Genomic DNA, 14,446 nt, shown 5'->3' with positions numbered 1-14,446 from the left:
TAAAATCTGCATATTCTTTATCACTCTTCAGTAAAAAACGTAGTCAGTCCTTGTGAACCCCCACCACTAGAAATCACATTTCTATTTAAAAAATGTCTACAAGAACAAAATAATGTAAAAACAACGTCCAGATATTATATACAGTTGAAGTCGGAAGTTTACATACACTTAGGTTGGAGTCATTTAAACTCGTTTTTCAACCACTCCACAAATTTCTTGTTAACAAACTAGTTTTGGCAAGTCGGTTAGGACATCTACTTTGTGCATGACACACGTAATTTTTCCAACAACTGTTTACAGACAGATTATTTCACTATCACAATTCCAGTGGGTCAGAAGTTTACATACACTAAGTTGACTGTGCCTTTAAACAGCTTGGAAAATTCCAGAAAAAAATGTCAGGGTGTTAGAAGCTTCTGATAGGCTAAATGACATCATTTGAATCAATTGGAGGTATACCTGTGGATGTATTTCAAGGCCGACCTTCAAACTCAGTGCCTCTTTGCTTGACATCATGGGAAAAAAATCTAAAGAAATCAGCCAAGACCTCAGAAAACAAATTGTAGACCTCCACAAGTCTGGTTCATCCTTGGGAGCAATTTCCAAATGCCTGAATGTACCACGTTCATCTGTACAAACAAACAATAGTACGCAAGTATAAACACCTTGGGACCACGCAGCCGTCATACCACTCAGGAAGGAGATGCGTTCTGTCTCCTAGAGATGAACGTACTTTGGTGCGAAAAGTGCAAAACAATCCCAGAATAACAGCAAAGTACCTTGTGGCGATGCTGGAGGAAACAGGTACAAAAGTATCTATATCCACAGTAAAACGAGTCCTATATCGACATAACCTGAAAGGCCGCTCAGCAAGGAAGAAGCCACTGCTCCAAAACCGCCATAAAAGAGCCAGATTACGGTTTGCAACTGCACATGGGGACAAAGATTTGACTTTTTGGAGAAATGTCCTCTGGTCTGATGAAACAAAAATAGAACTGTTTGGCCATAATGACCATCGTTATGTTTGGAGGAAAAAGGGGGAGGCTTGCAAGCCGAAGAACACCATCCCAACCGTGAAGCACAGGGCGGCAGCATTATGTTGTGAGGGTGCTTTGCTGCAGGAGGGACTGGTGCACTTTACAAAATAGATGGCATCATGGGGGAGGACAATTATGTGGATATATTGAAGCAACATCCGTCAGGGAGTTAAAGCTTGGTTGCAAATGGGTCTTCCAAATAGACAATGACCCAAAGCATACTTCCAAAGTTGTTGCAAAATGGCTTAAGGACAACAAAGTCAAGGTATTGGAGTGGCCATCACAAAGCCCTGACCTCAATCCTACAGAAAATGTGTGGGCAGAACTGAAAAAGCGTGTGCGAGCAAGGAGGCCTACAAACCTGACTCAGTTACACCAGCTCTGTAAGGAGGAATGGTCCAAAATTCACCCAACTTATTGTGGGAAGCTTGTGGAAGACCTGAAACGTTTGACCCAAGTTAAACAATTTAAAGGCAATGCTACAAAATACTAATTGAGTGTATGTAAACTTCTGACCCACTGGGAATGTGATGAAAGAAATAAAAGCTGAAATATATAATTCCCTCTACTATTATTCTGAACTAAAAGTGGTGATTCCTAACTGACCTAAGACATTGCATTTTTACTAGGATTAAATGTCAGGAATTGTGAAAAACTGAGTTTAAATGTATTTGGCCAAGGTGTACGTAAACCTCCTACTTGTGTGTGTGTACCAGTTAAAAGTTTGGACATTCTCATTCCATGTTTTTTCTTTATTTTTACTATTCTACACTGTAGAATAATAGTGAAGACATCAAAACTATGAAATAACACGTATGGAATCATGCAGCCCAAAAAAGTGTTAAAAAAATCTAACTATACATTATTTGAGATTCTTCAAAGTAGCCACCCTTTGCCTTGATGACAGCTTTGCACACTCTTGACATTCTATCAACCAGCTTCATGAGGTAGTCACCTGGAATGCATTTCAATTAACAGGTGAGCCATTCCACAAACTTAATTTGTGGAATTTCTTTCCTTCTTAATGCATTTGAGCCAATCAGTTGTGACAAGGTAGGGGTGGTATACAGAAGATAGCCCTATTTGGTAAAAGACCAATCCCATATCATGGCAAGAACAGCTCAAATAAGCAAAGAGAAATGACAGTCCATCATTACTTCAAGACATGAAGGTCAGTCAATATGAAACATGTCAAGAACCATCAAGCGCTACGCTGAAACTGGCTCTCATGAGGACTGCCACAGGAAAGAAAGACACAGAGTTACCTGCTGCAGAGGTAAGTTCAATAGTTACCAGCCTCAGCCCAAATAAATGTTTCACAGAGTTCAAGTAACAGACACATCTCAACATCAACTGTTCAGACGAGACTGCTTGAGTCAGGCCTTCACGGTCAATTTGCTGCAAAGAAACCACTACTAAAGGACACCAATAAGAAGAAGAGACTTGCTTGGGCCAAGAAACACGAGCAATGGACATTAGACCAGTGGAAATCTGTCCTTTGGTCTGATGAGTCCAAATTGGAGATTTTTGGTTCCAATCGCCGTGTCTTTGTGAGAGACGCAGAGTAGGTGAACGGATGATCTCCGCATGTGTGGTTCCCACCGTGAAGCATGGAGGAGGAGGTGTGATGGTGTGGGGGTGCTTTGCTAGTGACACTGATTTTTTCAAAGAATTTAAGGCACACAACCAGCATGGCTACCACAGCATTCTGCAGCAATGCGCCATCCCATCTGGTTTGCGCTTAGTGGGACTATCATTTGTTTTTCAAGGGACAATGACCCAACACACCTCCTGGCTGTGTGAGGGCTCATTGACAAAGAAGGATAGTGATGGAGTGCTGCATCAGGTGACCTGGCCTCCACAATCACCTGACCTCAACCCACTGAGATGGTTTGGGATGAGTTGGACCGCGCAGAGTGAAGGAAAAGCAGCAAACAAGTGCTCAGCATATGTGGAAACTCCTTCAAGACTGTTGGAAAAGCATCCTAGGTGACGCTGGTTGATAGAATGCCAAGAGTGTGCAAAGCTGTCATCAAGGCAAAGGGTGGCTACTTTGAAGAATCTCAAATATATTTAGATTTTTAAACACTTTTTTGGTTACTACATGATTCCATGTGTTATTTCATTGTTTTGATGTCTTCACTATTATTCTACAATGTAGAAAAACCCTTGAATGAGTAGGTGTGTGTGAAAACTTTTGACTGGTACTGTATATATACATACACACTACATGACCAAAAGGATGTGAAACCACTGCTCATCGAATATCTCATTCCCAAATCATGGGCATTAATATGGAGTCGGTCCTCCTTTGGCAGCAATAACAGCCTCCACTCTTTTAGGAAGGCTTTCCACTAGATGTCGGAACATTGCTGCGGGGAGAGCATTAGTGAGGTCGAGCAATGATGTTGGGCGATTAGGCCTGGTTTGCAGTCGGCGTTCCAATACATCCCAAAGTTGTTCGATGGGGTTGAGGTCAGGGCTCAGTAGAGGCCAGTCCAGTTCTTCCACATCGACAAACCATTTCTGTATGGACCTCGCTTTGTGCATGGGGGCATTGTCATGTTGAAACAGGAAAGGGTCTTCCCCAACCATGAAACAGCCCCAGACCATTATTCCTCCTTCACCAAACTTGCGTATCCACTGCTCCAACATCAACAAGCTTTACACCTCTCCAGCCTACACTTGGCATTGCTCCCAGTTTGGAACTCTGTAGTCAGTGTTGCAAGTGCAGACAGACAATTTTTACGTGTTTTGTGCTTCAGCACTCGGCGGTCACGTTGTGAGCTTGTGTCGCCTACTACTTCATGACTGAGCCGTTGTCGCTCCTAGACGTTGCCACTTCACAATAACAGCATTTACAGTTGACCTGGGGCAGCTCTAACAGGAAAGAAATTTGACAAACTGACTTGTTGGAAAGGTGGCATCCTATGACGGTGCCACGTTGAAAGCTCTTCAAGGCCATTCTACTGACAATGTTTGTCTATGGATATTGCATGGCTGTGTGCTCAATTTTATACAACTGTCAGCAACGGATATGGCTGAAATAGCCGAATCCACTGATTTGAAGGGGTGTCCACATACTTTTCTATATGTAGTGTGTTACAAAACAATAAGAACACCTGCTCCATGATTGACCAGGTCAATCCAGATGAAAGCTATGATCGCTTATTGATGTCACTTCTAAAATCCACTTCAATCAGTGTTGATGAAGAGGAGGAGACAGGTTAAATAAGGATTTCTAAGCCTTGAGACTTCTGAGTCATGGATTGTGTATGTGTCCCATTCAGAGGGTGAATAGGTAAGACAAAAGATTTAAGTGCCTTCGAACGGGGTACGGTAGTAGGTGCCAGGCAAGAACTGCAACACTACAAGGTTTTTCTCGCTCAACAGAACAGTTTCCCATGTGTATCAAGAATGGTCCACCACCCAAAGTACATCCAGACAACTTGACACAACTATGGGAAGCATTGGAGTCAACATGGGCCAACATCCCTGTGGAACACTTTTCACACCTTGTCGAGTCCATGCCCTGACGATTGAGGCTGTTCTGAGAGCAAAAAGGGTGGGTGCTACTCAAAATTAGGAAGGTGTTTCTAATGTTTGGTATACTCAGTGTGTGTGTGTGTGTGTATAAATAAAATCTATTGCAAAAAAACATTGGAAACACCAAGCGATTTTGGCTTCAATAGCCTACCATGTGTTGCATCTCCAATGCCTCTCCCCATACATCATTCTCATCTGTACTGTATACATTAATATTTACTTGGCGAGCAGCGGCGGTCCTTTCCCAGAATACAGGAAAGCAGTAGTGCAACAAACTTAAGTAGTATTTTTTTTTCTGAAAATAAATGTGTCAAGTACAAGCCCTGTATATAGAACACAAGTGAAATGTATTTTTTGTTTCTTTAACTGAAAAAGAACCAGAAGACGTTGAGTGAGCAGGCTCATGCTTTTCACGGTTGCCTGGGCGATGGCAGCTGGCATGACCCTTTACCTTTTGACCTTTCTGTGACCTTTGAAGGCTTAACTTTGAGGCTATGAGTGAGCAAAAACAATTCATTAAAAGGCATTATTGAGGTGCCCAGACAGAGCTTTTACATTCCATCTTTGAAGAAAAAAAAGGAACAATGGAACAGAAAAAAATGTTTTAGCTTCCGTTGACAACGTACATTTTTTATTAAGGCTAAAATGACTTCATCTTGATCCTTTTTTGTCCCGTCCCCTCTCTCTCGCTCTCTGAGTACTACTACTTTTTCTTCTTGAACAAGCTCTTGATCTTGGACGAGGACTTCTTGGTCTTGTCTCCGTTGTCACAGGAGTCCTGAGAAGAGGTCCTCTGTAGTTTCTTCTCCTTGCCCCCCGCCCCCCTGCCCTCATTATCCAGTGAGGTGAGGGATGGGTTGCGCCCCACCACCACCACCACCCCCCCTGCCCCCGTCATGCCCGCGGGCAGCTGGCCCATGCTATAGGACTTCTCCAGGATGCCGTTGAATACGGCCTTGTTGCCCGCCGTCGGGGTGGTGAAGGACATGCTGTGGGACTCTGGGATGGAGCCACGGGTGAGGTCGGGTGAGCCCTTGTGTTTGTGCGAGTGCGTGTGGGAGTGTGAGTGGTGCTCCAGGGCAGGGGAGGGGTTGGCCGAGGAGGAAGTCGAGAGGGACACAACTCCCCCTTGAGGAGGGGATGAGTCCCGGATGTAAGTCTGAGGCTCCTGCTGGCTCAGCATCATCAGCTCCTCGCGGGAGATCTTGCGGTAGGGGGGCTCTGGGCCTGGCGTGCAGGGGTTGGCATAGGACTGTTTCCGTCCCATGGAGGAGTTGAGAGAGTCTGTGTCTGAGGACGTATCCTGAGTGTCCCTGTGACAGAGAGAGACAGAGAAGCAGGCAGAGATGAGAGGCAGACAGACACAGAGCAGAGACACACAAAGCAGACAGAGCAGGGGCAGACAGAGACCGAGTGTAAGAGAAATCAAAATAATTACAATGCAACTAATATCAGCACATATTCAATGTCTTATATTCTAAATAAATTACCCTAAACTGATCCGGTATAAAAGAGGGCAGAGGTTGTGAAAGGTAACATACCCCTTTCTCTCGATGAAGAGGATATGTTCTTCTTCACCCTCTGGGTGGTAGGAGAGGGGTGGGCTGGACATAGAGAGCAGGTCAGGGTCGGCAGACATCATTGAAGGCTGCGGGGTGCTGTAGAGACTCCGGCGGGACCGACACAGGCTGCTGCTGCGGGTCAGAGGGGGCCGCATTATAGAGGCTGCTGGGAAAATACCAGAGAGAGTAGGGATGTAGGTTACACAGCCAGATGTGGTCATAACGATGGTCGGACTGAACCCGGACTACAGTACTCGGACTGAACACACACACAACTTAAAACACACATTTTAAATCTATTTTAGCGTTGTTGATGTAAAAATCAGACAAAGTAAACTCACATGCTGTACTGGACATCATCACTTTTGTAACGCGTTACGTAATCAGATGACTTACTGTATATGAGTAACAGAGTAAAGTAACACATAACTTTGTCAACTTTTTTTATTACAGTTACTTTGTCAAACAATGAGCAATACTTTCAGAATCATCTCTCTACCGGTCGCGTGTTTCCATGATCCGATCTCAACTTGTTTCTTAATTTAGTTCTCGAGCGAGCGGAAGAAGGCTGTTTGAGGGACGTGTCTATAACCAGAACTGGTCTGACCAAATCGGAATCCATGCTTCAAGATTGTTTTGTCACGCGGACTGGGATATGTCCTGGGTATCCTCTGAAAATAACATTGACCAATACACTGTCACGGTGACTGAGTTCATCAGGAAGTGTATAGCGGATGTTGTTCCCACTGTGACTACTAAAACCTACCCAAATCAGAAACCGTGGATAGATGGACGCATTCGAGCAAAACTGAAAGTGTGAATCACCGCATTTAACCATGCAAGTTGACTGGGAATATGGTTGAATACAAACAGTGTAGTTATTCCCCCTGTTAAGGCAATCAAACAGGCAAAACATCAGTACATAGAAAGTGGAGTCGCAATTCAAAGGCTCAGACACGAGATGTATGTGGCAAGGTCTACAGACTATCACAGATTACAAAGGGAAAACGAGCAACATCGTGGACAAATTGAAGTCGCGGACGTCTTGCTCCCGGACAAGCTAAACACCTTCTTCCCCCACTTTGAGGCCCGCTTCCAAGGACTGTGGGCTCTAGTTCTCTGTGGCCGATGTGAGTAAGACATTTAAACGCATTAACCCTCGCAAGGCTGCCCGGCGGCTCAAGATGTCCACCATTGTTCCTGTACCCAAGAAAGCAAAGGTAACTGAACTAAATTACTATCGCAGCACTCACTTCTGTCATCATGAAGTGCTTTGAGAGGCCAGTTGAGGAACATATCACCTCTACCTTACCTGACACTCGCCCCAATAGATCCACAGATGATGCAATCGCCATCGGACAAGAGGAATACCTATGTAAGAATGCTGTTCATTGACTATAGCTCATCCTTCAACACCATAGTACCCTCCAAGACTGCCCTGTGCAACTGGGTCCTGGACATCCTGGGCCGCCCCCAGGTGGTGAAGGTAGGAAACACCTCCACTTCGCTGATCCACAACACAGGAGCCCCACAAGGGTGCGTGCTCAGCCCCCTCCTGTACTCCCCATTTACCCATGACTGCATGGCCACGCATGCCTCCAACTCAATCATCAAGTTTTCAGACGACACAACAGTTGTAGGCCTGATTACCAACAATGACGAGACAGCCTACAGGGAGGAGGTGAGGGCCATAGTGGAGTGGTGCCAGGAAAATAACCTCTCCCTCAACAAAACGAAGGAGCTGATTGTGGACTTCAGGAAACAGCAGAGAGAGCACACTCCTATCCACATTGACGGGACCACAGTGGAGAAGGTGAAAAGCTTCAGGTTCCTCAGTATAGACGATTTGAAATGGTCCAGCCACATGGATAGTGTGGTGAAGAAGGCGCAACAGCGTCTCTTCAACCTCAGAAGGCTGGAGAAATATGGCTTGGCCCCTAAGACCTACAAACTTTTATAGATGAACCATTGAGAGCATCCTGTATTACCTCCTGGTACGGCAACTGCACTGCCCGCAACGGCAAGGTGGTGCGGTCTTCCCAACGCATCACCGGGTACACACTGCCTGCCCTCCAGGACACCTACAGCACCCGATGTCACAGGAAGGCCAAAAAGATCATCAAGGACATCAACCACCCGAGCCACGGCCTGTTCATCCCGCTTACCATCCAGAAGGCAAGATCAGTCTAGGTGCATCAAAGCTGGGACCGAGAGACAGAAAAACAGCTTCTATCTTAAGGTCATCAGAGTGTGAAATAGTCATCACTAGCCGGCTACCAACCAGTTACACAACCCTGCAACTTAGAGGCTGCTTTCACTTCCAGATGAAAAGCGTGCCCAAAGTAAACTGCCTGCTACTCAGGCCCAGAAGTTAGGATATGCATATAATTGGTAGATTTGGATAGAAAACACTCTAAGGTTTCCAAAACTGTTAAGCTAATGTCTGTGAGTATAACAAAACTGATTTGGCAGGAGAAAACCTTAGAAAAATCCATCCAGGAAGTGGGATCTTTTTATATTTGTATTTTTCTATTGAATGCCATTACAGTATCCATTAACTTAGGACTCAAATTGCACTTCCTATGGCTTCCACTACATGTCAACATGTAGAAAGAAATTGTTTCAGGCTTGTATTCTGAAAAATGAGAGAGTAAGACCACTCTGAATGAGTGGACCCTACAGTGTCCCAGAGATTTTTCATGCGCACGACCGAGAGCGCGCCTTTCTTGTTTACCTTTTATATTGACGACGTTATTGTCCGGTTTAAATATTATAGATTATTTAGGCTAAAAACAACCTGAGGATTGATTATAAACATCATTTTGACATGTTTGTACAAACTTTACGGATACTATTTGGATTTTTCGTCTGCCTGTTGTGACTGCGTTTGAGCCTGTGGATTACTGAACAAAAACGAGCAAACAAAACGGTTTTTGAATATAAAACAGGGACTTTATCGAACAAAACAAACATTTATTGAGTAAATGGGAGTCTTGTGAGTGCAACCATATGAAGATCATCAAAGGTAAGTGATTAATTTTCTCTCTATTTCTGACTTGTGTAACTCCTCTACTTGGCTGGTAACTGATTGTAATGATTTGTCTGCTGTGCGCTGTTCCCAGATAATCGCATGGTATGCTTTCGCCGTGTTTTTGAAATCTGACACCGTGGTTGGATTAACAAGAAGTTCATCTTTAAACCGATCTATAACACTTGTATGTTTTTTAAATTTGTATAATGAGTATTTCTGTTTTTGAATTTGGCACTCTGCAATTTCACTGGATGTTGGCCATGTGGGATGCTAGCAAACTACAGTTTTGGCAAGTCGGTTAGGACATCTAATTTGTGCATGACAAGTCATTTTTCTAACAATTGTTTACAGACAGATTATTTCACTTATAATTCACTGTATCACAATTCCAGTGGGTCAGAAGTTTACATAAACTAAGTTGACTATGCCTTTAAACAGATTGGACAATTCCAGAAAATGATGTCATGGCTTTAGAAGCTTCTGATAGGCTATCTGACATCATTTGAGTCAATTGGAGGTGTACCTGTGGATGTATTTAATGACCTACCTTCAAACTCAGCGCCTCTTTGCTTGACATCATGGGAAAATCAAAAGAAATTAGCCAAGCACTCAGAAAGAAAATTGTAGACCTCCACAAGTCTGGTTCATCCTTGGGAGCAATTGCCAAACGCCTGAATGTACCACGTTCCTCTGTACAAACAATAGTACGCAAGTATAAACACCATGGGACCACGCAGCTGTCATACCACTCAGGAAGGAGAGGCGTTCTGTCTCCTAAAGATGAACATACCTTGGTGTGAAAAGTGCAAATCAATCCCAAAACAGCAAAAGGACCTTGTGAAGATGCTGGAGGAAACAGGTACAAAAGTATCCATAGTAAAACAAGTCCGAAATCGACATAACCTGAAAGGCCACTCAGCAAGGAAGAAGCCACTGCTCCAAAACCACCATAAAAAAGCTAGGGTTTGCAACTGCACATGGGGACAAAAAAAAATATTTTGGGAGAAATGTCCTCTGGTCTGAACTGTTTGGCCATAATGACCATCGTTAGGTTTGGAGGAAAAAGGGGGAGGCTTGCAAGCCGAAGAACGCCATCCCAACCGTGAAGCACGGGGGAGGCAGCTTCATATTGTGGGGGTGCTTTGCTGCAGGAGGGACTGGTGCACTTCACAAAATAGATGACATCATGAGGGAGGACAATTATGTGGATATATTGAAGCAACAGCTCAAGACATCAGTCAGGAAGTTAAAGCTTGGTCGCAAATGAGTCTTCCAAATGGACAATGACCCCAAGCATACTTCCAAAGTTGTAGCAAAATGGCTTAAGGACAACAAAGTCAAGATATTGGAGTGGCCATCACAAAGCCCTGACCTCAATCCTATAGAACATAAAGTGGAACTTAAAGTGTGTGCGAGCAACGAGGCCTTACAAACCTGACTCAGTTACACCAGCTCTGTAAGGAGGAATGGTCCAAAATTCACCCAACTTATTGTGGGAAGCTTGTGGAAGGCTACCCAAAACGTTTGACCCAAGTTAACCAATTTAAATGCAATGCTAGAAAATACTAATTGAGTGTATGTAAACTTCTGACCAACTTGGAATGTGATGAAAGAAATAAAAGCTGAAATAAATCATTCTCTACTATTATTCTGACATTTCACATTCTTAAAATAAAGTGGTGATCCTAATTGACCTAAAACAGGGAATTTTTACTTGGATTTAATGTCAGGAATTGTGAAAAACTGAATTTAAATGTATTTGGCTAAGGTGTATGTAAACTTCCGACTTCAACTGTACATAGACATGGAATCACAGGCTACTTTAATAATGGAACACTTGTCACTTTAATGTTTTCATACTGCGTTACTCATTTCATATGTATATACTGTATTCTAATTCTACTACATTTCAGTCAATGTCACTGACATTGCTCATTCTAATATTGATCTATTTCTTAACTCCATTCTTTTACTTTAGATGTGTGTGTGTGTGTATTGTTAGATATTACTGCACTGTTGGAGCTCGGAACACAAGCATTTCGCTACACCCACAATTACATCTGCTAAATATGTTTATGTGACAAATACAATTTGATCTGGATAAATGTCATGATAGCTGCTGTCCATAGAAATGTATAGAGAGCACACCTCCGACCTTTGCTATTGATCACTTCTGTGATAGCAAAGCCCATTGAGGCCTTTCCCATCGAGTTGCAAGTGTGCCCTCAATACATCTCTATGGGTTCGTGTGTCTGCGGTCGATAACCAAAACTGGTGGCTCGAGAAAAGAGTTTTAATGAAACGATAGGAAATCTCAACAGATGTTTGGTTTACAGTATATATGGCTAATGAAGTAGCCCAATATATAGCGCATCTTTTGAAGACTAGCACAGGAAAGCAGCACCACAGATGAAAAGAGAAACTAGTGATGGTATTGCTCCCTCTGACAATCGAACAAATGGTGAGATTGAGATTTTTTTCATGAAAGTAATGTAAAGTAATACAACTACTAATATAACATGTTACTTTCTACATAAAGTAATATTGCAAAGTAGCGTGTTACTTTCGTTCAATGTAATGAGTAACAAGTGATCATACACACACACACACTCAGTCACTTTACAACTCTAACTGGAGTATTTGCATTTCTGTGACAACCTCCATACGTACAGGTGAATTGTGGAATGATTGGAGGCGTGTCCTCATCGAGGTCGTCCACTCCACCGGCGATGGGGTAGGGGGGCACGGAGACGCGGGGCATGACCACCCAGCTGTGGTCAGAGTACAGGGTGGCAGTCAGACTGGGCAGCCCAGAGTTGTGCACCAGGGGGAAGCCACACAGTTTCTCAATCTGCTGCCAGCGGTGGAGACGCTCCCTCAGGCAGGCGGTCACCTCCGACAGGGACTTCCTGGAACAGTCAATCAAATCAAATGTGTTTATAAAGCCCGCTTTATATCAGTAGTTATCACAAAGAGCTTTAACAGCCAACAACCTAGACCCAAAAGAGCAAGCAAAAGAAGAAGCCCATTGGTAAGGAAAAACTCCCTAAAAGGAAGAAACCTAAAGAGGGCCCCAGCTCAGATGGGAGGCCCATCCTCTTCTCGCTGTACCAGGGAAACTGTCTTTTTCCAGATATTACACTTTGGTTTCTGTGCCTATACCACTAATGCATGGACAACAACTTATTGTAATAGGTATTGACACCCTAGGTAGACTGACATATGTGTGGATCCAGATTTACATGCATTTTGCTACACCCGCAATAACATCTGCGACCAATACAATTGTATTTACTTGTCTCGATCAGTAATCAATAGCTAGTAAATCCCCAAGTCTTTCACATCGATTCAGCTCATGGACAAAGACATATGGACGAGGGTGACAAAATCCAACGCGGGTGAGTGTGCGTATTTGTCTATGCGTGTGTGTCTGTTGTGTGAATGCGTGTGTGTTATCCTACTTGGCCTCTAGGATCTTGTGGTCCACTTCATCCAGTGATGAACTGTGGGCGACGTGAAGTGTTCCAAACACAGAACTCCTCTTCTTTTTGATTTTCTCTGCCTGTAACCCATTTGAAAAATTACTATAATATACTATGCTCTAAATACTGTTGTATGACTAGATTTATATACCATAGTATTGATTGCAGTGTTCTTGTGGAAGTACACTATAGTATTCACTGCAGTGTTGTTGTAGTATTTACTGTATTGTTTTAGCATAAGCATACTGTAGTATTGACTGTAGTGTTATTGCATAAGCATACTGTAGTATTTACTGTAGTGTTTTTGGATATGACTGTAGTATACTATAGTATTCACTCTATTCTGCATTTTGTGGACATTACTGTAGTATTCACTGTAGTGTTTTTGTGGGCATGTCTGTAGTAAAGTTTATTGCAGTATAAATACTGTAGTATTACTATAGTAAAAACGATAGTGTATACTATAGTAACTATTGCAGTGTTTTTATTACTGTAGTATTTACTATATAGTGTTTTTTGTTTTATTTGACATAGAAGTGGGGGCTTTCTCCTTGATGAAACCTACCGGGCAAATACTAAGAGAAAATGTTCCATAACCTGTAAGACCGGCAACTGAATGGATAGTTCAGAGCTTCTGCTCTTTTCTATAACCTGTAGGGAATACAATATGTGGTCTATACTTGGCATATAGGTTTCTCACTCATGGGTGCCACAAATTGGGATATTGGGGATGAGAATGGGTGGAGCATATTCAAATTAAATAATGTAGTATGACGATAGTTTTAAAAAAGTGCTTTAGCAGACATTTGACTATATTGAAACACAATCATCACTGAATGCATAGCATCCAATATTTGCTATCTATACTACAATAAAACATCAGTGCCTTATCTTTTCAAATATCTGCCCAGTTTAGCTGTTGTTCATGAATTAATTAGACAGTGAAACATTTCGTCAAGACCACAATCTGTTGGCTGGAGCAAGAACAGACTGATATGCAGGCAATCCTACATGCACTGATATACACTACATGGCCAAAGGTATGTGGACACCGCTTCAAATGAGTGGATTTGGCTATTTCAGCCACACCCGTTACTGAGAGTTGCATAACATTAAGCATGCAGCCATGTAATATCCATAGAAAACCATTGTCAGTAGAATGACTCTTCTGAAGAGCTCAGTGACTTTCAATGTGGCACCGTCGTAGGATGCCACCTTTCCAACAAGTTTGTAAAATTTCGGCCCTGCTCGAGCTTCCACAGTCAACTGTAAACGCTGTTATTGTGAAGTGGAAATGTCTAGGAGCAACAATGGCTCAGCCGTGAAGTTGTAGGCCACACAAGCTCTCAGAATGGGACCGCTGAGTGCATAGCGCGTAAAAACCATCTATCCACGGTTGCAACACTCACTACCGAGTTCCAAACTGCCTCTGTAAGCAATGACAGCACAGTTTGTCGGGAAGTTCATGAAATGGCTTTCCATGGCCAAGCAGTCGCACACAAGCTTAAGATTACCATGCGCAATGCCAAGCATCGGTTGGAATTGTGTAAAGCTTGTGGTTATTGGATTCTGGAGCAGTGAAAACACGTTCTCTGGAGTGATGAATCATGCTTCACCATCTGGCAGTCTGACGCACAAATCTGGGTTTGGCGGATGCCAGGAGAACACTACCAGCCCGAATGCATAGTGCCAACTGTAAAGTTTAGTGGAAGAGAAATAATGGTCTGGGGCTGTTTTTCATGGTTCAGGCTCCTTAGTTCCAGTGAAGGGAAATCTTAACGCTACAAT

General features: G+C 43.1%; 1 protein-coding gene across 2 annotated transcripts in view; it reads right to left on the bottom strand.

Moving 5' to 3' along the window:
• Nucleotides 1–4,601: 4,601 nt before the first annotated feature.
• Nucleotides 4,602–14,446, bottom strand: part of LOC109906764 (stromal interaction molecule 2) — an 88,931-nt gene continuing 79,086 nt past the window's right edge. The window contains exons 9-12 of one of the 2 annotated variants that reach the window (XM_020504625.2): nt 12,638–12,738; nt 11,847–12,085; nt 6,125–6,311; nt 4,602–5,896 (exon numbers count right to left, since the gene is read on the bottom strand). In XM_020504625.2, the coding sequence (XP_020360214.1) occupies nt 5,287–5,896; nt 6,125–6,311; nt 11,847–12,085; nt 12,638–12,738 (1,137 nt within the window). In that variant the 3' untranslated portion in view covers nt 4,602–5,286. The remainder of the gene's footprint in view (nt 5,897–6,124; nt 6,312–11,846; nt 12,086–12,637; nt 12,739–14,446) is intronic. The other variant, XM_031792231.1, reaches the window with a different exon arrangement.

The sequence above is a fragment of the Oncorhynchus kisutch genome, linkage group LG16 (genome assembly GCF_002021735.2).
Source record: "Oncorhynchus kisutch isolate 150728-3 linkage group LG16, Okis_V2, whole genome shotgun sequence".
NCBI classification, from domain to species: Eukaryota; Metazoa; Chordata; class Actinopteri; order Salmoniformes; family Salmonidae; genus Oncorhynchus; species Oncorhynchus kisutch.
This window is presented reverse-complemented; position numbering and strand designations above follow the sequence as displayed.